General features: G+C 50.3%; 1 protein-coding gene and 1 non-coding gene across 6 annotated transcripts in view; one reads left to right on the forward strand and one right to left on the reverse strand.

The window, feature by feature from the left end:
* Positions 1–25646, forward strand: part of LOC126547209 (eukaryotic translation initiation factor 4 gamma 3-like) — a 129841-nt gene that overhangs the window by 70973 nt on the left and 33222 nt on the right. For all 5 annotated transcript variants that reach the window (XM_072287165.1, XM_072287162.1, XM_050195152.3 and 2 more), the window contains one exon: positions 980–1577. In XM_072287165.1, the coding sequence (XP_072143266.1) occupies positions 980–1577 (598 nt within the window). The remainder of the gene's footprint in view (positions 1–979; positions 1578–25646) is intronic.
* TRNAS-CGA (transfer RNA serine (anticodon CGA)) lies at positions 191–263 on the reverse strand. The gene has a single exon. It is a non-coding gene; the product is annotated as a tRNA-Ser (tRNA).

A 25646-nucleotide genomic window follows, 5' to 3' on the forward strand; every position in this document is an offset into this window, starting at 1 on the left:
GTGTTCTAGAAAGTAAATCCCAACAAATTGGAGCAGATCAGTGCATTGTTATCCCTTTGATAGTAGTCACCTTGTACATTCAGCAATGACTGCATATTTCAAGGAACATGCCTTTCTAGCCTTCTTGCATCTGCTTCTGCAGAGTTGCGCAATGTATTTAAAGGTAATTAAAGTGGATGAAAAAACAACTTGCCGCAGGTGGGAACCGAACCCACAACCTTCGCATTTCGCGTGCGATGCTCTACCAATTGAGCTACCGCGGCGCCGTTTTCCCATCCATTTTTCTTGGGTATTTATGTGTCCTAGTAGAACCCTGGGAGTGTTAGCCAGCGCCACCACTCATAGACCTAGGCGGCGGACGTGGAACGTCGTTTTTGCCACAGGCGTCACGAGAACGTGATCTTTTTGGGTGAAGGCAACTGCGAAGGTTGTAGGTTCGGTTCCCACCTGCGGCAAGTTGTTTTTTCATCCACTTTAATTACCTTTAAGTTATCGTTTCTTTATTTCATTTATTAAGCACAAGTAATTTCCCCTATGTTGTCCTTGGTGTCAGTGTTTGTTCGCTTCTTATGATATGACTAATGAAAATCGAGCCCCTCGGTTAACCCCCTTTCTTCTCGTTTAGTCAAATTAGTGGGATTCTTATTATTTTTAGTTTTGGTGCCAAAAATGTCTATTTTCTAGCTTTTCGTGACCCATCCACTTCTATTTGAAACAAAATTTTTGCATAGAGGCTGCTCTATGCAAACTGCTCTATGTACTCTATGTACACGCTGCTCTATGTACACTATCTGAACCAAGGATTTCTACGGGTTCCTAAATTTCAACCTTTTATACGGTGCAGGCCTGTTTTGCAGGGCCATTTTAAGGTTCTGGTTAGGTGGGATGTGAGCTTGGTCAGTTGGCACAATGGGCGCCTGTTGAAGCATCAGTGAAGCTGATGACGCATTACACATATTGCATTGTCTTCTTTTTCTAGGAGCAGCCATCTTCGAGTGCCACCGACATTGCTGGCATGTTTGCCGCCCAAGTGGCTGCCGTGGCGTCCTCATCGGGTCCCCCACCGACCAAAGTTTCCTCCACACCAGTGCTAGAACCAGCTTCCCCTCCGCCGCCTCCTGTTGAAGAAGTCACCCCCCACGAAGAAGAGGTGGCTGCCCCCATTGAGGAGAGGAGAGAACTGCACAGTTCTTCAACTCCTCCTCCGCCTGCGGTGACAGCCCCACCGACCGAGCTCCGTGGTGTCGAGGTGGCAGCATCGCAGGGCATTTCCACGGAGGCAGCAGAATCTGCTGCAGCGCCTTCCGCCAGCATAGAGGTGGCTGAGGTGCCGGCGTGCACCGAAGACGCCGAGAGTGCTGTGCCGACGGCAGAAGTGGTGGACACGCGGAACAGTGTTGCTGCGGAGGGAAGGACGCCTGTGGTTGTGGACGAGGTGGCTCCGGTAGTGACAGCCGCTGCCGCCACCACGGTGGCACCGGCCACAAGGAAGGAGCCCGAGGAAACACCAGTGGCCGCTGTGCCTGCCAAGACAGCTGTGACAGCACCGGCAGAGACTACACGGGAAACAACAGATGGTGAGTCTCCGCTCCACTCTTGTTGTTTGGTGGGATCTAAAGATTGGGTCCTCGCTATGCTTTTGTGTCGCATTGTAGTGACGGGGAAGAACTCAACGCTGCCAAACACTGCGAGCCAAGAAATTCTTTATTGGACATAGTTATGGTTTGAGCGTTGCTTGTTTTCTTGGCTACGATGGCACTGGTGACCTCAATCGTCTAATGCACAGTACAGTCAAACGCACTTATATCGAACCCACTTACAGTCGAACTCGACTATGTCGAACCCGTTTACATAGAATTATTCTGTACATAGAACAATTTCTGAACACGGTATAGTTACAATGAGTATATATAGCAAAAATTATGCTTACGTAAAAAAAATATGCCCCCAGAAGTTGGCTTTCCGTCGCGGCAGTGGGGAAACCTGGCGGCGCGGCTCCACCCACAACCGCTCTCCCTACCGTGATCGCACTGTGTCGGGCGAGCCATCAACACCCTTTTGCAAAAAATGATCTTGGCCCGCTCGCAGCGCTTGCTCAGACGGCCAATCAGGGGCTCTGGTACCATCGTCATGCAAGATGGCGCAAATGCGGGTTGTCTGGCTGCTTTTCTGGTTCATTGTTTTTGCGCCTTGTGAGCCTTCTCCCGCAGTGTTGCCGTGATGAAGCGGCAGAATTTGATTTTTGCCATGAAGCTTGAAATCGTAAATCGAGTTGAACGCAGTGAGAAGTCGGATGACCCTGCAGCGTGCAAGATTCTGAGGAGCACTCAGCTCCTCGGAAGGGGGAGATTAGGGCTAAAGCGGACAAATTCCCGACCTGTTGCCCGTGGCGCCCGACACGTATGCACGGCTGTGTAGAAGTAGTTAATACGAAATGGCTTCAGACGTGCTGGCTTCCGCGTGCCCAGTGGGGACTAAATTCTGATAAGTGCAATGGAGCCGTTGCCGGTGTTGGCGAAGTTTGGAGCGAGCTGTCAGAATTTCCAGAAGGTGTTGATGAGTCAAAGGTCGATGAGTTTGTGAGTGCAGATGATGGTGTCGCTACCACGGGAGAGCCTGAAAACGAAGACTATGTTGCCGAGATCGTACTGAGTACAAGTGAAAGATGAGGAAAGCAACGATGGTCCTTTGCTTACGTACTCCGAGGTGATTGGTGCACTCGCACTAGTCCGGTTCTTCTGTGCGAATGCGGAAGGTTGCGGCCTCGGCCCCCCCGACTTGTTAGACATGGTGGAAAAGTGGGCTTGCGTCGCAGGCAGTGAAATGGCCCAAGCAAAAGAAAATACATGACTATTTCATGCGAAACCAAGCTAGTTTCATCAATAAAGTGGTTTTATAAATGGTATGTGCTCTTATGAGATCCAATCCTTTAGCAGGCTCATATCGAATTATGCCCTATATTCAACTGATAGGCATCTTTCTCCTTTTTTTTTGCAAGTTTGATATAGCCGGGTTTGACTGTATAACAAAACATTGTGTGTAGTGAAGAGCTTTGTAAAAATAAAAAGAAATTATAAATAAATTTTTGTAGAAGATTTATTTTATTTATTGAACTTTTTTGTGATACCCTTCACATTCGTTATGTCCAGGTTCGACTGTAGCATGCGAGGTGTGTCGGCTATTTATACGTGTAGCACTGTGCATTCTAGCGTAATCGCTGATGCTTGCATAGCTTCGAAAATGCACGACACTATTCTGCCATCCATGCTATCCGATTAGACAACTTTTGGTGTAGAATGGGCAAATATATTTAAGAAATGTCAGAGTTAGGTGTCTGTGCTAAGCAATAAATTGATGAGTGATAATCCCATTTGCTTCCGTGAAAATGGGCACAATGTGTGATTGGACTTGCAATGTGCAGGACTTGCAAAAGCTTCTGTGTAACCAGCAATGAATGAAACTGAGTAGCTAATGTTTCCCCTTCACTATACATTTTTGTGCTATATTGTGAAGTGCACGCACATTTACTAGTCGGGGGGAAAAAAACAGCTCGCATTGAGTTCCATTCGCTTCAAGCCCCATTTTATGAATGTCGTCGTGCTATCACGTAATGCTCGGTGTGGCTTTGGCCGAATGCCTTCATTTGTTGTATTTCGGTCTGTTGCCAACTGTGAGCAAAGCAGACACTGGGGACTATTGTGGATGATAGTCAGGTACATTAGTCTTTGGTTCCAAGTCTGGCCAAAGCATTTGGTTGAACTGCACTCGCCAACCTCCAAATGACTGAGAATGTGACTGGGCATTGCGATCAGCCATCTTCCTTGTTGGCCCTCCAGGAGACGCAACCCAAAGGTATCGCTGCTGACTCTGGACATGTCGGCCATCCTCATGGCACGAAAAGGCAGCTCTCGCATCTAGCTGTTTTATGTTGCCATCGTTGTTAGAATTATTTATGCGGGTTGCATTGACATGTGTGCTCATCAGTCTGCTCTTTAGGAGCTTGGCCAATGGCTGCTGTATCCTAGTCATGCGCCAGTCCCATTTGGAAGCCTAAATGGAGAAGATGGAGGAGCCAGCTGACTCTAAGAGTTGGGTTGGTATAGCAATAGGCCTTCAATTTCTGCGTCCACCCTCTCTCCCGTCCTTCCCTCATTTTTTAGATACCATTTTTACTGCATATTCCTGAAAGGACATCGGTAGTTTGGTGTGCTCAAGTAGAAATCTATTGTAGCACCATGAGAAATCGGGAGCTTCTCTAAAGCTGGAGTGCATGCCGCAAAGAGACGACTGAGCTTGGATGTACAAAATCACTTCATTGTGTATAACACTGCTGGCTTACACAAGGTCTTGCAAATACATAAAGCTAAGGGCACGTTAGCATTTTGAACTATTGATCACTTTCTATTACTTCGTGCTGTAGTATTTCATTGCCTTTCTCTTTTGTTTTTATGCAAATGCTTCGCTGCAAGGGATGTCTAAGCACCAGAAATGCCATCGACGCTTGATGTCAGTGCCTGAGCTTTATCCAGTTGGGCTGGTCTGTTTGTAACACGTCCCAATTTATTGCACTGTGAGCAGTGCTACCGATAATGAGTAGTATAATGTGACCTTACAAATGTGTTGCTGCCTCTACGAGCTTCCTTGTGGATTTCTTAAAAGAACAGAAAAGGTAAGAACACAGCAGTGACATGTGATGGAAAGCCGAGAAGAGCCGCAATGAGCACTGTGGTGCGTTTTTGCAAGTGATGTGTAGCACACCTGTAATTAAGTGTGCAGTAGCCGACCGATTTTCTGGACCTGGAAGGGACCGAAAAATAGTCTGAATAAAAGAACAGTCCAAAAAATATGTGGGTCGCAAAACCGAACTTTATTCCAGCTAAACTAAACCGAAAAATTTGTGGATGGTCCCACGTTTTAAGTTCCTGCTTTTCTTTTTTATGACGTCTGCTTGCATCCGTGCAAGCGTCATCATCTCGTCATACACACTAGACAACAATATTAGAGCGTTGACGTCTTGTGTTGATGGTTGCGGGCGTCCAGAGGTGTCGTCGTGAGAGTCCAAGTTGCAGTGGGAAGGTCCATCCCACTGCTTCGGAAGTCTGCAATCAGCTGCTCGCCGCTGTTGATGTCTTCAGCGGTGCTGTTTGCCTCTTCGGTCACGAGCTCTTTAGAGTTGAAAAATCCAGCATGCCTAAAGCAATTTGCAATCTTCGAAGGCTGAACAGTCTTCCAGGCATCCGCTAGCATGCCGAGAACAGGATAATGGAGCATGTCTTCCCTTTGTCAAAGCACATGAGTGTGCGGCCAGGTAAACGGGCCCGGTAGTGCACCCTGAGGTTTAATGACCCCTTGGTCCATCGGCTGGAGCACACTCGTATTCGGCAGCAAGAATCCAAGACTAATAGCTTGCAGGTTGTTTACGGTGCCATGTGCCCTGCAGTTCTCTACGACTATTACCATTCACCTCTCCTGGCGCTCAAACATCCGGTCCAGACGGCGGACGTAATCTTCGAACAAGCTTTGTGTAATCCAGGCCTTTGTATTGCTGTTGTGCCACACAGGCAGGTTCTTCGCACCCTTAAAGCAACGCGGGTTTTTCGTCTTCCCTATCACTAGAAGGGGGCAGCTTCTCGGTTCCAACAGCATTTGCTCAGACCATGACAGTTACGCTCTCCTTACTACGCTTCCCACCAGCGCAGGCCTCATTAGTGAAGGAAAGTGAACCGTCTGGCAGCATTTTGAAGAATAGGCCTGTCTCGTCACAATTAAAAATGTCTGCAGGAGCATACTCTTGTAGCAGAGCCTTCAACTTAACTCGTCCAGTAATCCGTGACAGTAGATTGATCCACGGCACCGCTCTCCCCGCAAACTTTCCTGAAAGAGACTCCATGCCTTTTCTTAAACTCGGGGATCCACCTATCGGTGAACTTGAAGTCCTGAATGCCCATTTTTGAAGCGAGCATCTCTGCTTTCTGCTTGAGCATGTTGCCCGAAACAGGGAAGTTCTTTGCTTTACTCCTTTCAACCGCAACTGCAGGGCCTCTTCAAGCTTTGGATGTTGTACTTTCCGGTCATTTTTGTAGTTTTGCAGTGCAACTGGTCGACTGCAGACATCTTTTCTTTGTTTTTCACGGAATCGGACAAGGTCTGTTTGGAGATATTAAACTCCTTCGCGACGTTGACTTGGGTCTGTCCTTGCTTGATAAGCCTGATGATAGCAGCCTTCTTGTCCAGAGTCATGGTCGAATATTTTCCACGCTCCTTTGACACATTTGGTGGAGGCAGGTGAAGAGCAAGGGCCATGAAGTCGAAAACACGCCGGGGTTGCACTAAAAGAACGACCGCAACAGACTGAAACAGTGATATGTTTTCCAGTGGCTAGGGATGGCAGGCAATGATTTCAATTGCACTGTACTGGATTAAAGCCGGTGGATCACTGCTGGATGAAAATGTGCGCGGCGCCACCTACGACACCGAGGCAAAACTGATGGTGATGGTGGTTATAGTGAGCATCGCCTGGCGTTCATAGCTGGTGTCTGAAACTGGCTGTGTATGACCGGTTTCCGGCTCTCATAATCTCTTCCGCTGCAGGCTACGGGCAAAAGCATGGCCTTTAAGATAGGCGTTCCTTACACCGTTGCCACACGGATTTGTATGCCTATATACTTGCTAATCAAATTGCTATACCGATCCAAGCCACTTCACGTCTGATCCGAAGCTAGTCAAGCAGCTCAAGATTCAAAATGGCGTCCTTCCTGAGTCATAGCGCTGGTCCATGGCGGCAAATGTTGTCTGGAAAATTGAACTTCTGGCTTTGTATTGTCTGAAAAATCTGTTGGGAAAATACATTAGCTCTATAGGAACCCTGATGGTGCGTTTGTGAAGTCCGGAATATCTATCGTCAGAATTTTTGGAGTCCGAAAAATCGGTCGGCTGCTGTAGTTGCATATCTGTATGAAAAATGCTGGTCACAATTGTTTTTTTTCTTGAAACCTTGCTTGCATGCATCGTTAAGCTTTATTGTATAGTGTTCATACAACATTGCACAGTGTGCATTGTACAAGGTTTATATTGCCAATTCAAGAAAATACTGACGCAGCCAAAATAAGTATGTGTAAATAAATTCTGAAGTTCCGCTGCATAAGTAGTGCATACTTAGCTCTTCCTTCATTTTGCCCTTGGTGTTGCTGAAATTGCTTCAGCTGTGTCATCACATCAACATAACATTATTGAATAACGTTCTATACAGACTCCATGCCATGCTAGGTAGTGTAGGACAGAGCATGCTGTGTACAGTGGTGGTCCAACTACGCTATTTGCGCCATTTTGCTACAGTTAGACTTACTTGCTCCTGGCTGCACCGGCTTAAGTGCCATTTGTGCCAGCTGCTTAATAGTGCGGCACTTTTGCGTTTTCAGAGCAATGCAATGATTTCACTAGGGTTATGCAACGGTCAACAACTGATTTTGTGGAGCACGGCGGCCGCATTTCGATGGGGGCGAAGTGCGAAAACACCCGTGTACTTAGATTTAGGTGCACGTTAAAGAACCCCAGGTGGTCGAAATTTCCGGAGTCCTCCACTACGGCGTGCCTCATAATCAGCAAGTGGTTTTGGCACGTTAAACCCCATAATTTTTTTATTTTTTTTTATTTTGTGGATGCCCAATACTTCGGACACCTTCGCGGCACTGCCATGGTACCCCATAGAGTCAATGTAACGAACGTACGAAATTTCGTACGCAAAAACTCCTTGCAGTTCGTACGCAAAAACTCTTTGCAGTCCGATTTTCCAGACTTTCTGCCATGGCCGCAGGTCCAAAATGGCATTTATCAAAGCCACCGCCACCGCTGTTTTCATTATCTCGCCGCCTCGAACTGGCACACCCGTACGCTGATCCGCTGGCAGCCGTAACCGCCACCGCTGCAATGTTAGGCCTAGCTACTTTGAACTTCGATACCAAGCTTCTTGCTGTTCAGTGCTTTTCATTAAAACAATTCACCACAGTTAGCAATGGCACTGGCCCGCTTTTATAATCCTCGCCGGTGACTTCAAAGCTCAGAAACCGTGATGCATTGCATAAGGTTGGTTCTCGAAAGTCAGCTTCGCCTCAATAAAGCAGTGTCAAGCGGTGAAGCGTATGGGAAGTATTGCGGTAAAGCATACCAAGGGTGGGAAGAGGCAATGGTCACGGGACACAATATGTATTCCTTAATTGTACATGCGTGTATCAGCTGTCTCCTGTCAGCTTACGAGCACTGATACGCCTAATAAATGTACTGGCAGGACTTCAGAGCTTTTTTTTATGTGCGCGTGGCAATTTGAGCCCTTAGTGGCAGTAAGAGGTAGTGCCTCTTACTGCTTGTCCTGCTTACTGCTTACACCTGCTTCTCCTTCATATTTTTTTCAAAAAAATGTTTTTCCTCTTCCTCCTGGAGAGAAGACGGTCGGGTATTTGCGTCAAGTTAGTTTTATGCGCAATTGACTCATGATGAGCACCATGTGCCCCTTAGAGTCAGTGTGTAAGAATGTCTGTATTTTCATATTCAAGAACCCTTTGCTGTCTGCCTTTCCGGACTTTTTTGCCGCGACCACAGGTTCAAAACAGCATTAATGAAAGCCAGCGCCGTCCTTTTGATTATCTTGCCTCCTTGAACCAGCTCTCTTGCACCCAGATCTGGCAGCCGTAGCCACCACTGTTGCAATGCTAGGCTTGGCTGCTTCGACGTTCGCCATTAAAGTTCTCGCCGTTCAGTGATGGAATTCGCTGTTGTCATCAATGGCATCGGCTCCGCCTCTGTAATCCTCACAATTGGCTTGGAAGCTTGGAAAGCATGGCGCACTGCAAAATGCTGGTTCCCGAAAGTCAGCTTCGTCTCGGTGCAATGATGTTATGCTGTGAAGCATACGCGAAAGTATTGCGCTAAAACATAACACGCGTGGGAAGGGGCAATTGTCACGGGACACTGTACGTATTCCATAATTATACACGTGTGCACCCGCCATCTCCTGTCAAAGTACGAGCACCGGTAGGCCTAATAAGTGTACTGGCTGGCTTTCAGAGCTTTTTCGGATGTGCCTGTGATTATTTGAGCCCTGAAGGGCAGGAAAAGACATGCATTGATTTTTTCGGACTGCCCGATTTTATTTTTCTGGCGTTTTCGTGGCCCCCTAGGAAGCAAGGAAAATGGGACGTTGACTGCACAACTGACCAAGATGCTTCAAATGGTCCGCGGAGCAAACGCGTGGCAGAATGAGGACAAGAACAGAAATGACTACACACTGATGAATGATTGCGAAAGGAACTGTGCCACCTCTTTGAAGGAGCTTGAGCTCAAAAAGCATAGTGTTGGCTGACGCAAAGATGCAGGTGACCCTCATACAAACCAAAATAAACTCTTGAAAGCAGTAAAACACAAAGCGGAGGCATTGTGCGTGGACTAAGAGTATGTGAGAATAGTTGAGGTTGACTTTGCAGCTGCTGAGAAAATCTCACTTGTGACAAAGTTTGGGCCTGATACCTATGATCTTGCTCTCACTTCATAGAAATAGCTCATTTTCGAAAATATTTGTGCATGTCTTGTTATGCGTATTTGAAAATGTTCAATTAGATTTATAATGGATGTTTTTTTTTTAAGAATGCAAGATATTTTATTTGCTGTTCATTTTACTATCCCCTACCTTCAGTTTTCTATTTTGAATAAAATAAACACTATTCAAACTAGATTAGTTATTTTTTTTAATTTCTTAACATGCTTACTTCAGTGACAGCATTGGGCTAAGTGGTGCCAGCCTGTCTCAAAATGCTGGTGTGGGTGCTCCAAAAATTGCTCCATATCCTAATCTGGCTGGACCACCACTGTGTATGTAATATTGCTTGGCAGAGTTTTGTTATCTGCCAAGGTGAGAGCAGACAGATGCTTGCCAGTTAAGAGCGCTAGTCTTTGTGAAGCCTTTCCCGAAGCTAGTTCTTGAACATTTATCAGGGTTTCCACTGGAGGCACAGCAACTAAGCTGCAGTGTTTATATCTTCCTCCTAAATCCTTGTTTTGAACAACTGCCAACTAGCACTTGTTTTATTGTTTGCTTGGCGGGGTGGAGTAAACTAAGGATAATGAAGCAGTTTCTCGTTTGTAGCTTCATGAAAATTTGCCTCGGCTTCTAGCTTCCTGGAGCTCGCTTGGGCTGTGAACTGTAACTAGGGGCATGAGTGCCTTTGAGTCCGTAGAGTGTGGGTTGTTACCGATAGCTTTTTCGCAACTCGTTTGGAGCCCTCTGAACAGTCCGCTGACGACAAAGAGAGTTCCTGTGCCATGATAGTGCCGTTGATGACAGGATCAAGCACAGTTGCGGGAATTTTGCTTGCTTTTCTCGGGAACACTTTTCCATTTGAAACCCGCCTCTGTCTGCTGTTAACGTCATGATTGCCATTAGTGTGTCCAGAATGGAATTCATTTCTGCTAGGGTTTTCGGGAAACATGATTGCGGAGTCTCATGGGCAGATTTTTGCACATGGTGCACAATGAATACAGGATCCAAGCCTGTGGTGCTGCAGTGATGTCATGCTTGTCGTATAGTCAGTGTTGTGACACGTAACGCTATTGTAAAGAAATGAAATGCAGATTATGTTCAACATCTGATACATTACTTCAAGCTCATTGACCGTGCTCTGCTGTTTTTTTCAACATTTGTTTCATCTAGTTCTTTGAAGTTTAAAGAGAAGCAGTCTTAAGTTTTCTTTTGGAGGCACAAGGTATTTTTAAAAATATGTACGGAAACAGTTGCGATGGCATCTGTGCTGTCCTAGCAGCTGCGACCAAAAAAAATGTGTTGCTTGTCAGTTTATGCTGTTACAAGTTTTCTGCTGCTTATATGCTGCCTCTACAGGTAAATGATCATTAAAAAAAGTGGATGTGCATCTTTCAAAAGGCGTGTCAGGAGAGACATAACTAATACGTACCTCCCCATCTCATTGTGTATGCAGGATATATTGAAATATTTTGAAGTTCGCAGTTCGGTTAGCAGTTGTGTGCTCTAAGGCGTTTGTTACAGCTCCTGTTGGCTCTTGGGGGGGGTTGAAAAACAAGCAAATGGCACACTGTTTGCAGCAGGTCCAGGTTTTGTCGAAATAGGCTTGAGGTTTGGTATATTAGGCTTGCATGGCGGCCACACAGACTATGTGCATCCCGCTCTTTACGTAGGCATGCTATAGCAAATTGCAGAGGGCACCTGCAGCGGGTGCTAGCGATTCAGAGGAACACTGCTGCCAGAGGTCGCTGAAGCATCTCACATTAGTTTTTCTTTTTTGCAATTTGGCACAAACAATCCTTGTTTGTGCCAAATGGTGTGTAGTCTCTTGTATCCCATAGGCTCGTTGATGACGGATGCAGTCGATTGGGAGACTTGCAAAGGAGGCCGATCCATTCTTCCAGTTGTGGGCCATTGGCTAGTAGTCTTCTTATGTCATTGGAGAAATGGCCAGGGGATCTACTCCACGTTGTGTTGGCGGCTGCAGTGGTCCAATTGTCCCAGCCGGCGCCTTGGTTGGAATAAATGCTGTCATTGTCCTTTCAAACCCACGGTTCACACCCGCACCCCCGCAGTGGAGGGGTCCGGCCGAGAATTTGTTGATTCGAGACGGTTGTTCCCCGTCGTCAAATTCCTTTTAGCGGTTGCTGGCCCAGCTGTCCGACCGTTGGGCGCTCGGCGATGTCGGCTGTTCATTCGCGCTGTTATTGGGCGCGTTTCCGAGCCGGCTCCTTCCACCTCCCGGTTTTGAAAGACCGCGTCGGAGAGGCGTGCCCGCCGGAATGTTTCGCACTCGACCGCCGGGATCGCTGCTGCTGATGATGACGATCCCAATCACTGGCACCTGCTCACAAACGCTGGATTGTGTCCGATAAGAAGGCGGCGGAACGAGAAGTGGAAGAAGTTGCCTCGCGTGCTTCGACCCGCGGCTGCAGCGCTTTGCAGGTGTCGTCGTCGTCGTCGTCTTGTTCGGTGTCCCTACCCCAGCTTGGCTTAAAAGGAGGCGCTCAGCGCGTGCCCCTTGTACATACGAAGCGGCGGTAGACGAAGATGAAGAGTAGTGGTGGTTGTAGTCGTAGTGGCGGCAGCGCGTGTCGCTCACGCGGCCACAGCGCCAGCCGGCTCTGGGCGCTCCGCCCGGCGGCACGGGTGCCCCAGCAGCAGCAGCACGGAGCCTGCTCGGAGACCCGGGAGCGGCCGGCGGCGACGTCGCCGCCGGCCGGCCATGGCTGCGGCGGCCGCTGCGTCGGCTGCGGCTCCTCCCGACGCCGAGCCACGTCCTCCTGCTCCGACGGCGGTGGCGGCGGCTGCTGCTGCGGCCGATGAAACCGCGGCACCACCGTGCCGAGACCCTTGCAGTGCCGGTACGCCCGCGCTTTGTACGTCCGAGTGGTTTGTGCCGTGTAGCGCTTCTAGCTGAGGAAATCTGTCCCCCCCCCCCCCCAAGTGCGTTGCGTGCGTGCCTGGCGTTGCTCAACGCCTTCGGGATCGACTTTGTTTGCTGCGCAGCCGGAGGGGGGACGGGGGTTGGCGCTGGTTAAATCGGTGCTGCGCGCCGTTTTCGCTTCGGTTGTGCTGTATAGTACCGGCCGGGAAAAAAAAAAATGTTGAGCATTCCACTTTTTTTTTTTAACGCGCCATGTGGCAACGGGGAGTCATAGGAGGAGTCGTTGGACCTCTGACCGCCCACGGTAGCTGCCAACGGCGGCGCTTCTTTCCAACACGGGAATGTTGGGTCACTGGTAGAGTGTAGTGAATCTGCCTTCGCGTCGTTCTTTTTTTTCTGGCCTTAAAGGGACACTAAAGCGAAACAATAAATCAGTTTAGACTAATGGAGCATTGTTTGAGAACCCTGCAGGCAGTCATTTCAAAAGAATAGTTTGATTATTAGATGAGAAAATGAAGGTCCAAGTATCAGTATTTGAATTTCACGCCGAAACCCCAGCGCCGAAACCCCAGCGTGACGTCAGGGATTCCAAAGTATGTTTTCGCATTTGGGCCGCGTTCGCTGAATAAAGGTTCCCGGAACTTGACATGTTGAATATTTGGTTCCTTTCGAACACAATGTAGTCAATCTGTACCGCTATATATGATTAGTAGGCCCTAGAAGATGCCATCAAAATCCATGACGTCACAGCCCGCAGGTGCGGGAACTCAAGTGGGCGTCGCCACCCGTATTTCGTTCTTGCGCTTTTTCTGGCTTACCAAACGTCTTATCGTTGTAAGAGTGGTGTTTTTAGTGTTGTAGAACGGTAATTTACTGATGCAGAAGAAATCATTTTTCACTTTAGTGTCCCTTTAAACAAGGCGTTGTGACTTCGTGAGTCGAGCGTCTTCAACAAATGTTGCGTTATAAGTGCAACAGATCGCATCGTTTATGCATGCGTCGGTAAACTTGCTGCCAGACTAATTGCCTACCCGAGTTTAGAATAAACTGGTTGCTTGGAAATTTGGAAAGGTAAAGCGAAATAGATGACGTCACGAGAGTGTCAGATCTGCGCTCTACTCCTCATTCTCGTGGCGGCAGTACGCTCGCAGCGTCCCCTCCAGTAATTTTGTTGTTGTTGAAGGGTGTTCTGTAGCGACAAGTAACGAGAAAGGGAGGGTGAATCGAGGGGCCCGATTATCGTTTGTCGGAGGCATGCGGAAACAACAGTTAATGAAGAAAGAAATCATCGGGGAAATTATTTGTTGCTTTTTATCCAGCGTAGAAATAAGGTAAAGGGAAACTAAAGTGGGCGAAAAATCAACTTGCCGCCCGTGGGAGTCCAACCCATATCCTCCGCAATTCGGCGGAGGCAAGTCGATGATTTTTGCCCGTCTTCGTTTTGCTTTGGCGCTTGTACTGTGCAATCAAAAACAACCGATTACTTTCCTGTGTCCTTTCCTTCGCTGCATTAAGTGTTGGCTCCGTGTGGCGACAGGTACGGCACGCATAGGTGGCGGCATTGCGCAACGTGCGTAGTGCTTCCTCCTCTCCACATACCATCCTGCTTTCTGCTCCAGTGAGTGCTAGCGACACCGTGTTCCCGGAATGATCGGGCTCCGCGATATTGGTCGCTGCGAGGGCGCGATGGGGCGTGGGCGCTTGCTGCTCTGCGCTTTACGAAACGGCCTTTAATTCTTTTTCTTTCCTTCCTCTCGCTCTCGAGTCTGCGACCCCTTGCTTCCTCGACGGCCTCGGACGGTCGTCCTTGTGACGTCATCGCCGTCTTTGGCGCGTGCGGCCCGCCGCCGCGGCAGCCTTTCGTGGTGGTCCGGCCGCTATGCGCGCTCGCGCGTGCGCTGACGGCAAGGAACGAGTTGTGCCGCGTACGGTTGCCGGCCGATTGGCCACGGGCGACCGTATTTGTTCTTTATTGCCTCGTTTGTCTCGCTGGAGGCTTCGCCCGCCTTTCTCCCCCCCCCCCCCATCTTCAGGCCGAGTAACGTGGCAGGCAGGTTGGTCGGTCGGCCGCCGTTCGCGAGCCGGCTTTCCCGCAGGCCACGCATTTTTTTTCTCATTCGCCTCCGTCTCTCGGCTGGCCGGCCAGCCGACGGTTACGTTGTCCCCTTTCCTTTCTCGCAGCACTGGTTTCGCCGCCGCCGCGTGATGTAGTTTCCTAGCAGGTTGAGCCAGACGGCGGCGGCCTCCTCCCGATACATACGTGGAGGGCGGCCTCCTCGATGGACCGACCGGGCGGCCCCGGAAGGACGGCGTGACGTCACTTCCCTTTTTGTCTGGGATAGGAGGGGGAGAGGTTTGCCACAGGCGGGCGGCCGAAAGCGCTGTGGTGTGGCGGTCGGCCTGTGTGTGTGTGTGTGCGTGGGGTGTTGTGTGCCGTATGGGAACCGGAGGGGACCTGGTTTTTGGGGCTTGATTGATTCGGGAAGCCGGGCCGAGGCTGTGCTGAGCGACGACGTCCCCCCCCCCGCCCCCCCCTTTCTCTTCGTGCCCCCTCCTCTCGGCCGGGGTCGTCCGCTTTTGCTTTCCGCTGCTCGGTGATCATCGTCTGCGTGTCTCCCACATTCGGGCCACGTTGGTTGGCGCCTCACCAGCTGCTGGCGTGCGTGGTGGTTTGCACATCGCGATTCGGTAGCATTGCTCGCTCCGCCGAGTGCCGTCTCGTCGAGACTCTGCTGCCTGACACAGCGTGTTCACACTCTCTCTTTCTGTGTGTACGGAAAGTTTCGTGCGTAACCTCTCTCTCGACCGTGTTTGCCGGTTGTGCGCCAACAATATCCGGGACGACACGCTCAGCGACGACCACCACCCTTGGAGCTATTCAAGACTCCCCCAGTCCGAAGAGTTTTCGAAGTCGGAGATTTCTCCCGCTGCTTGTTCGTGTTTGTGTTAGATGTAGGAGGATGTCGTGTACGCCCAGCAGAGTGCTGTGTCGTGTACGGAGTGCGCCCCCCTCGCCTCGTGCGTTTTGTTTGCGGCGATTGCGCTGGACCGCGTAAGTGTGCTTGCTTGTAAAGCGTGTGTCCATGGGCGTCGCTCTGCCGGCGGCTACGTTTCGACATCCGGCTGGCGCCTGGTCCTCCGCCGTCTAGCGAGAGCCACGGCGGCGTGGTGAGTACGCCGACGAGCTCGGCGCCTGCTGCTGCTGCTATAATTACGGTTGTCTGAACGGGAAAGTCGTCCGGGTCTCTCCGGCATGTCTCTCTCTCTCTCACTCACTTCGGTGTGCGTTGTTCCTGTAGTCCTTGTACGATGAGATACGGTTGTGACGCTGGCTTTGAAGCCTGTGCCACGAGCCGACTGCGGTTTAATGGTGGAATAAATGGCGTAGGCCTTTTGCCGAGCTTGGAGGCAGGCTACAGGGTCATCTAAACGCGGTACGCTGCAGCAGGCTCTTTGCCTTTGCGGGCGATGATTTGTAAGGCGCCCGATTAAACACGTGGAACGGTGATCTACCGCGGGTACACAACCCGAGTCGACGAGCAAATGATGCTCTGCTTGTTTTGGCGCTGCGAACTTACTTCCTACCCACGTTCCTTCTTCGAACTTAACGAGTGGTTCGCATGAGCTTACATCAACAGGCACGCTCGTTTGCTGCTTATACTCCACCGCCTTTCATATTACACACCAGCTGTGTGGCTCAACTCTGTGAAGCACAGTTGTGAATGTGAATCATGGAAGGGAAATGTTTCTGCGGCTTCGAGGCTGAGCGAATGGCCACAGGATGTCGCTACCAGGGCCGCTGCCGTCGTCCACGGCGAGTCGGGAAACCGGGCGGCAGCGTCGCTTGCAGCGACATCTGGTGGCTCTTTGTCCGACCTCTTCGCCTGAGAAGCGTTTGTTTCGTGCGTGTTTTCGTCGGAGAGAGGAAAAAAACAGCGAAGTAAGTCGCTGCCAATTTAGCGGTGAATGCGAGATAAATGCGTTACCATTATGTTGCCTCTCTCGAGGCCCCGGATCCATAGTACACACGTCTGGTCTCTGCGAGGAGCAAATTGCAACTGGCGGTGGTCTGCTCGAGACCATATATATATATATATATATATATCCCATCCTCTATCTACCTCCACCACGTGACCGGTTTCCCACACTTCACACATGCTTTTCTTTTTCTTTTTTTTTTCGCTTTGACAACTTCTAAACTGCTGACGTATTAAATAGCTACACGTTAACGATCACTTCACTGTCGACGCTTTACACCACCAGATTAGCAGAAAGATCGTACGTCATAGCAGTAACAGCTTCACGCCCTCTCTGGCTAAACTAGGGCCAGAAGATTACACCAACAACGTGGCTGCTGAGCACGAGGTCGCGGGATCGAATCCCAGCCACGGCGGCCGCATTTCGATGCGGGCGAAATGCGAAAACACCCGTGTACTTAGATCTAGGTGCAAGTTCAAGAACCCCAGCTGGTCGAGATTTCCGGAGCCCTCTACTACTACTACGGCGTGCCTCATTTCCAGAAAGTGGTTTCGGCACGTAAAACCCCGTAATTTACACCGGTATCCCGCTGAAGGGGTGGGTTGATACGTACGCTGCATGTGGAGCCGTTGTCAGCGGGGGCAACGCTGGGCGTTGTCGCTCCGTGCGGCCCACGTCGCCCGCTTTGCGCGGTTTTGCGTGGAGAGACGGGAAGAACGGGTGGGCGTTCTCGAACGAAGCGATGCGGCTGCCGTTTGGCGGCATTGCCGACGCGTATTCCGCAAGTACTCCGTATAGACCAGCCGTCAGTTACCGAGGCCCACGCTGTCGTGCCAGTGTTGCGCAACGGTCAATGCACGCGCGTTCTCGCTCCTTGGAGCGAAAGGGAAAGCCAGCCTGCGTCTTGTGCAACCCGCATCGCACTGCGAAGGACGCGCGGCGTCTCGTCATCGCGCGCGAGAGAGAGCGCCGACCGATTTCGCGGTTGTCGTCCGTGCGCGAGCGTAGTAGAGGAGCGATCACTTCGATGAATATAACGACGGGACGTTTTCGTTTCGTCCTTTTTTTTTTTTGCGCTTGAAAGGAAAATTCCAGACCCTCCGAATCCTAAAAGGAAACAACAAAAGAAAAATATTTGCAAGCTTCCGAGCTCTCTACGTGATTTACTAGGTTTGTTCGATTCAGCCGAGTTTGACTGCACCTAGACCTTCGATTCCCCGAGGTACTGGGGTGCGCACCCTGCAGCCCCGTGCTCAATTGAACGGGGGGTGCTAGGCCAGGTGCCGCTGTCGTGCCGTGCACCCGTGGAATCTTGGCAGAGAGTGGGTGCAGCCCGGCACACCGTCATAACTGGCGCACCACCTGCACCTTTTCGTTTGCGGTGCCGTGCGCCTTTTTCTGAATCGAACAAACCTACTCTAGTAATCATATAGGGAGCCAACTGACACCAAGGACAGCATAGGGGAAATTATTTGTGCTTAATAAATGAAATGAAACGATGAATTAATGGAAATGAAAGTAAATGAATAAACAACTTGCCGCCGCAGGTGGGGACCGAACCCACAACCTTTGCATTTCGCGTGCGATGCTCTGCCAATTGAGTTACCGCGGCACCGTTTCCCCATCCACTTTTTGGGTATTTGTTTCCTAGTAGAACCCTGGGAGTGTTAACCAGCGCCACCGCGGTTAACGAGGGTCTCGAATCCGGCAACATTGATGCCTTCACGTGGAATGTGTGGGTTTATTGACCAGCCGCCTTCACCCAAAAAGATCGCGGTAGAAAGGACGTTCCACGTCCGCCGCCAAGGTGTGCGAGTGGTGGCGCTGGTTAACACTCCCAGGGTTCTACTAGGAAACATAAATACCCAAGAAAGTGGATGGGGAAACGGCGCCGCCGTAGCTCAATTGGTAGAGCATCGCACGCGAAATGCGAAGGTTGTGGGTTCGGTTCCCACCTGCGACAAGTTTATCATCCACTTTCATTTCCATTAATTTATCGTTCATTTCATTTATTAAGCACAAGTAATTTCCCCTAACGTTGTCGTTCATGTCAGTGTTGGCTTCTTATGACAAGAATAAAAAAACGGGTCCCTCGGTTAACGCCCTTCTCGTTTACTGCTGTAGTAATGTGTTTCTGTGAAACCAGTTTTTGGCGTATCAAGAACGGAGATGCTGCGTCATACCATCGCGAAACGTTATCTAGTCCCGTTCCTGCGGTCGCTGCGGCTGGTGGCACGTGAGGGCGGCCAGAAGAAACGGGACGTGTGGTGTCATTACAGAACATAATTTCCTGGCGTCGTTAGCAGTGAGGAGGGCAAACACAGAAATGCGTCGTTCACTAAAGAAGAAAAATGAAACGAAGACAACTGCGTGTCAATACTACTTGGAAGTGAGCAAAGTACTAATTAGCATATTTTTGCATTCTGCCCCGCATCAAATTGTCTTTGCCGCGGCCGGCAATGCGGATATCAAAGGCCGCGCGTTCTCAAGATACCCCCGTTGCGTTGATGTCGTTCGTAAGAAGTTTACACCGCCTCATTGTGAACGTCCATGTCTAAGGTAAATTAGATGAAGTACGGTCCTTCGCCTCCTCCTCTTTTCGTTTTTTCCCCCTCGCACATTCCTGGGTCCGCATTTGGGCTATATAGGGTCCCGGCGAAAGGGTTAATAAACGAGCTGGCAAATGAGCGGTACGCGTTCTGCGCTCTAAGCGGCGGCACTATTGAGGTTAGCCCCGTGGCATCATCGCCGTCGAGCTGTGAAGTAGGACGCGCCCCGCCGGTTTGCCCCCGGTTTTTCTTTTTTTCTTTTTTTCTTTTTGGTAGGCAAACGGCAGAAACGGGTGCACGCACACGCGTGCGACGGAACTGCGACAATGCGGCGCCACGTGTCGTGTCGGTATCACCGAAGATGGAAACTTGCATTTCTGTGGTTCCTTTCTCAACGTGTAAAGAATGCGGGTATGCAGCGAGCTCGTTTTCCAGGATCGTCTGGCTTCAAGTTTCCGAGGGTAGCCTACTACCGCACACGCTGTGTGTTAGTTGGATTAGACGATCGATAATAATAATAAAAAAAACGCGTTTGGTATTCATTGCCTCATCGTCTGTCGGGCTGAACGAGTTAATGGTTGTGTGCTTCGGGACAGCATTGCACAGCGGTCAGTATACGGCTGCGCTAAATTTTTCGCACATCGCTGGGGAACACCTCGCTCAATCGAATGCGATACGGCGTTCACTGCACTTTTGTTCCCAGCAGATTCGTGTATTTAAATGCTTCGGCGCCCGTAGTACTTGGCACTGTTAACAGGCAGCATTTCCCCGTGTGGTATAAGTCTCTCACTCACTCTCTCACACACAAACTTTACCAAAATCCCGCTTATAGCGAAAAGCGTTTTTTTTTTTTTTCGTGACATGCGGCAATCGCGAAAGGGCCACCACAGTAACATTTCGTTCTCTCGGTGTACCATTGAAATCCGAAACGGGAGGCTGAAGTAAACTTCTTTTCGGCATGACCGTTTGTCCGTCCCTTGCGCCACAAAACACCCAATCATCTTGGGAGGACTGTGCTCGCACTAGTCGTTCAACCGTGATCTCTGTTCCCCTTCTGCCCTGTACATACGCGGGCGTCGGTCGTTGAACCTCGTTCCCCTCGTCGTAGTAGTAGTAGCAGCAGCAGCAGTTTTATCGCGGCCGCCTTGTTCTGGCGTGATCACCGCTTAACCATCGCCGCATCTCCTGCTTCGGCGGCAGACTGTAGCAGCAGCTCCCTGTATCGAACGCACGCGGAAGTGAATGTAAAGGCTGCGGGACGTTTGCTTGCTCGCTCTCCGGCGCGCTCCTATCGGTAACCGTCCCTGCAAGCCGTATACTTTAGTAGTTCGGGTCGGGCGTAAGCAGTGCGTGCGACGCTGTTTTGTGTGCTGTGTGTGCGCCGCATCCGCGAAGTAGGGGGTGGGGGAGGGAATCGTGCACTGGGCGCGTTGCGTGTGCGCGTTGCATATATATGCAGGTCTCTTGCGTAACTCGCAAACGAGATCGTTATCGCATCTGGGGCGTGCCACTGCACATCCCTTCTCTCTCTCTCTCTCTGTCTCTCGAGGTGTAATTGTGTTACTCGTGAGCGGTTAGCCAGCCTTCGGGCTTCAATAGCTAAGCCTAGGAAGGAAGCTGCGTCGTGTAGCACAAGGCTGTGTACGCGACTTGTATGCGCACACGCGCGCACGCAAGGAAAACTGGTTACATAAAAGACCGCACGTAACTGTTTTCCTCGCGCAGCTGTAACTGCATCGCGTGGAATCGATGCGCCGACATTTGCACGTGGTTGCCCGGATCGCGTCAGTTGTGAAACGCCGCTCGAGTATTCCTTTTCGTTCCCGGAGACCTCGTTTTTTTTCTTTTCTAGTCCAGCATGCAGGGACAGTTTGCGTTGTAGCAACGCGTTCGTCCCAGGCTTTGGAACGTCTTTTTTTATATTTTTTGGCAGCGTTATCTCCGACAATCGCAGATGGTGCGACAGATCGTGCGCGCCTCTCATTTTCCTTTCTGAGCCCCTATTTAGTGCGGTTGAAGCGATAATTCACATTTGCTGCCATCGTCGCGAGTGCGCGCGCTTGTGCTGTCATTATCAGACAGTTATAGTATAGCGTACGCTAAGCAGCTCACGTTTATAGTATAGCGTACGCTAAGCAGCTCACGTTTATTGCAGTTTTATTTGGCCTGCGAGATCTTCCGATCTCGGAGGCCATACGTTGTGGTCGCGGCTATCTCCCAACGCCACAAGGTTATCCATAAAATTCTCTGGTCGAAGCGGCCTGGGACTAAGCGAAAGCCCTTAACGCAGTCGTTTGCTACGAACGAAGTGCATTTTACAAAAGCAACGGCAAATTCATTCGCAAGCGGGCAGCCTGGGACCGTCGCCGTGTTTCCCGCAAACTACGCAAAGACGCTAGCGCTAAATCTGAGAAATAACGTGCGTACGTTATACGCTATGGGTCGTTTAGCGTTTCTGCGCATGTGCAGTAACGACCCGCCATATTATAGCGTACGCTAAACTAAAACTGTCTAAATTGCCCTCGACTCTTGGATGTGGATGGCTGCGTTGCCCTTCGACGGAAGTGGTCACTGCTATTCTCTGACGCTCCACGGCAATTCTTGACAGGCGTTAATATACTTTAAGCGTGTCCGCTATTGCGGCAAACGGGGGCGGTTTTGCCGGATTGCCGTATGTGCGGGGGCGTAAACGGGAGCGGCCAGAGCAGCGCAGCCCCCTGGTGGCGTGGAGTTCAACCAGACAAACACAGAGCTAAAATTGCAGTAACTCACTATATCCTGCTTCGCCGCTGGTGGAAATTTTGGACAGCGGCGTAATTGTGAACACGATTACGCCACTGTCGAAAATTTGCACCAGTAGCTAAGCAGAATATAGTAATTGGCTTTGTGTTTGTGTGGTTCAGCTTTGCACCACCAGCTGGCGCCACCAATGTGGCCGCTCACGCTTACGCCCCACCCCATCCGGCAAACCGCCCGCGCTTGCCGGAATACCGGACGCGCTGAAAGTCTCTAGTGTCTTTCTTTTTCAGTCCGAGAGGCGGCGCTGTGTTCCACCGGGTCGAGTTACGTACTGGTTTTATGCGGACGACATTGTGTTGCCACCTAACAGGCAAAGTGTGATACGCAACGCCTGGCCAATATCTGTGGACAGGAAGGCGAGAATCTGTCTAAAATTTAGCGATAAAAAAAAAATCTGGTGTTATGGTACTCAATGAAGACGGTGAACAGACAGTGTCAATTCAGGGCCAGGAAATACCTCGGGTACAAGAGCATAAAATGCTTCGGTATATGGATAAACGAAGGCGGTAGATATATGGAAACGCAGGAAAAACAGCAAAGGGGAAGAGAAATGCGGCCCTAATGAAACGCAGAGCGCTGTGGGGATACAGTAGGTACGAGGTGCTCCGGGGTATGTGGATAGGTGGAATGGTTACAGGACTTACTTTTGGAAATGCGGTTGTTTGCTTGTAGTCACCGGTACAATCGGGACGCGATGGCAAGCAAAGGTCTGTGCGACGCCTCGCATTGGGCGCTCACGGGAAGACTACAAATGAAGCTGTGCAGCGTGATATGGTATGGACAAGCTTTGAAGCGAGAGAAGCTCACGGTAAAATTGATTATGAAGAGCGACTGAGGAATATGGAATAAGGTAAATGGGTTGGGAGAGTGTTCAGGTATCTGTGCAGGAAGAACATCGATTCACAGTGGAGGAAAAGAACCAGGAAATTTTCCAGCAAGTATGCGACCTGTATTGTGAGCAGCGTGGCAACAAAGAACGTCAAGCGGAAAGTCAAGAGAGGCTGAGATAGCCTCGTGGGTGGCGGCGGTGGAAAGGAAACCTGCTATGAGCAGCTACTTAAGAGGAAAAACGAAATCAGGAAAGAAACAATTTATGATAACTCAAAGGGAAGCTCATTACACTTCTCGAAGCGAGATCAGGATGCTTTAGAACACGCACTTATAAAGCGAGATATAAGATCCATGTGCTTGCTGCGGTAAAGCTAGGGAAACGACGGAGCATGTATTATTAGAAAGTGAAGTTATGTGCCCAGCGGTGGATTTAGGCACCACTGGCCTCTTTGAAGCTCTTGGGTTCAGCGAGAGCTGGGGGGAAAGTAAGCATGTCCGCAGCAGATTAGTAAGCGGTGATTCTGAAGGTTGGTGGAAGAAAAGTAAGGAAACGACAAACAACGGAGGCGTGCAAAAGCCAATTTCACAGTAGGGGTTCAAAAAGGTTATTGATGGGAATTCATTATTTTTTTTTAACGTAGGTAGGATGTTAGGCAACAGAATATGAGCTTGGTGGCGCAACCCACCACCCCATTCCCAAGAGGACGCTCATAGCATCCATCCATCCGTCCATTGAGTGGATGGAGCAAGAGCCTTGAGTGTAGGAACGTTCGAGAATATGGGAGAGGGTTGGGTGGAGGCACAGACTGTTCTTAGCAAGTTTCGAGAACTTAGCAAGTTTCGAGAACTTCTGCCGCGCCACCACGGTCCATATGCGAGAGTATGCCTTTAAAACGTCCGCGACGCCGCAGTTCGCGTACATGCGCTGTTTTTTTGTCGCCAAGCTCGATAAATTGAAGTTGCTTTCGTTTTTCTTTTGTAGAAATCAACCTATTTCTCGCGAAATAGATCGAAAAGTAGTGTTTCGAAGTAGTACTTCGTCTTAATTTATTCGGCGCTTCGGTGTCCCGTTGAACAAAACGAAAGGAGCCTAAGGTAGATTGCTCGCACGTCTGAAAAAATAAAAAAAAAATTTTTTTTTTTCGTGCCAGCACCACGATATGATGGGGCACGCTAGATTAATTTTGAACACCGGGGTTTATTAACGTGCCCCTAATCAAAATGCAGCCGACGCCGAGATCGCGAACACGCGACGTCGAGTGTAGCGGCGTAACACCATAGCTGCAACGGCGGGAACTACACACATTAGCGCATGAAACATTTTGTGCTCGCTGTTGGCTGCATTTCCGAGTTTGTGTGAGAACATGCATCTCTCTCTCTCTCTTTCACACACACTTTCAATCCGTTATAGTATATTAGCATGTTAACATTTTTTCGTTCGGCTAACCAATCCAGTTCTCGCCAAACTTTCTCTCATTGGCGCGCGCGCGCGTTTTCGGACCAGTACGCATACGGTTTCCTTGTGATGCACTTAGCCCTTGGGGAAGTTGCGCGCGCCATGGGTAGTGACTACAGGCGGTGCGGATAACGTGGCGGGTAAAGTGTTCAGTTTAGTTCGGAAGTGTATCGGTCTGTCGACGTCTGTGAGTAAATTGTGCGTGCGTGCACGTGTCTGATAATCGCCTTTGGTGGTCGCTTTCTCTTTGGCGTACCCCTCTCACCCATCACCCCCTCGATCTCGCGCCGCCGACGTCGTGGCTAGGCGCCGTCCCCGCCACGACGTTTTGCGCGATGCGAAACCGGGAAAGCAAAAAAGCCGCTCGCGCGCGACTAATATTATCCGTCCTTGGGACTGTTACGCGAGAGGGGGGTGCTGCCATGCCCTGGCGTTGTTTCTGGAGCCTCTCGCGCGACCAGCGTTGCCCCCCCCCCCACCTCCCCCGTTTCGTTTTTCCTTTCCTCCTGGCTGTAGCTGTAGTCTTCGGAAACGCGTTGCGCTGGCTCTTGTCGACTTCGTCTGGTAGTCGTAGGGCCGGGCTCTGCGCTGGGGTGTTTGCTGAGCCTTGGTCGTATTGAAAAGTCGCTTCTTGGCCGACCCGTTGCAGTGACGAGCCGCGTTTTGCTGCTGCTGCTGCTGAGCGCTAGGTCGCGGGTACGGTTGCCCTGCCCCAGAGCGGCCGTATTTCGATAGGCGCGGAATGCAGAAGCGCTCGTTGCGCGTTGAAGGATCCCCCCTCACGAATGAACACCGGAACATCCGACTTTCGTGATGCCTGTATTTCTTTGAGGAAGCTTTTCGAACCCGTCGATCAGCCTGTCCTTCAACCAAGCGAGAGCGAGTGAGCCTTTTTGTGGATCGTGCACACCGCGTGTAAAACGCCAATGGCGTGTGCGCGCGTGTATATGCATACATTAGGGAGTTTGTGAGCGCTTTCCGCTTGCGTTTTCTTTTCCTTTTAGTTTCCACCTTCTCGATGCGCCGGGCATTCTCGCTTCCGTCTCCGTGGCCAGTAAAAGTGGAGTTGCGCAGGATCCGTGTGATTTAGCAGGAAGAGGGGGGACCCTTCGCTTCGATGTCCCGTTGTGACTGTCCCGCACGCCGCGCTTTCTATACTTTCGAGGGGGAAAGAGAGAGGGTAGGGAGCCACGTTAACGGGGACCATCTGGGCGTAGAGATTACAGGGGTGGTGGCGCATAATTGATGTTTCTTTTTTCCGGGCCGTAAAAGGAAAATGGTGCGCCTGTCTTATCGCTATTGCTGAAGGACGTGGTATTGGGCGGAGCCTGCAGTCAACATCGTGCAACAAGCAGTATGCACCCTTGATGGAAAGTATGCGCATGAGGGGCTTTGAGAAAAAAAGATAAATCAGCTTTATGCTTTCGTAGGCAAATGAAATTGAAGACTGGTATCTCTCTCTGGCCGCGAAGGTATGAAGGGAAACCCAGTCGGACGCGGCATGCATACAAAAGGGCGAGCTTGCCACCTCGTTTTAATGGATTAGGTAGAAATGTTGGTATGTTATAAGGGACTGTACTATTGCATGCTGTCGCACTCCGCCGTGCTGCCGATTTTGCT

The sequence above is a fragment of the Dermacentor andersoni genome, chromosome 3, assembly GCF_023375885.2.
Source record: "Dermacentor andersoni chromosome 3, qqDerAnde1_hic_scaffold, whole genome shotgun sequence".
Lineage (NCBI taxonomy): Eukaryota > Metazoa > Arthropoda > Arachnida > Ixodida > Ixodidae > Dermacentor > Dermacentor andersoni.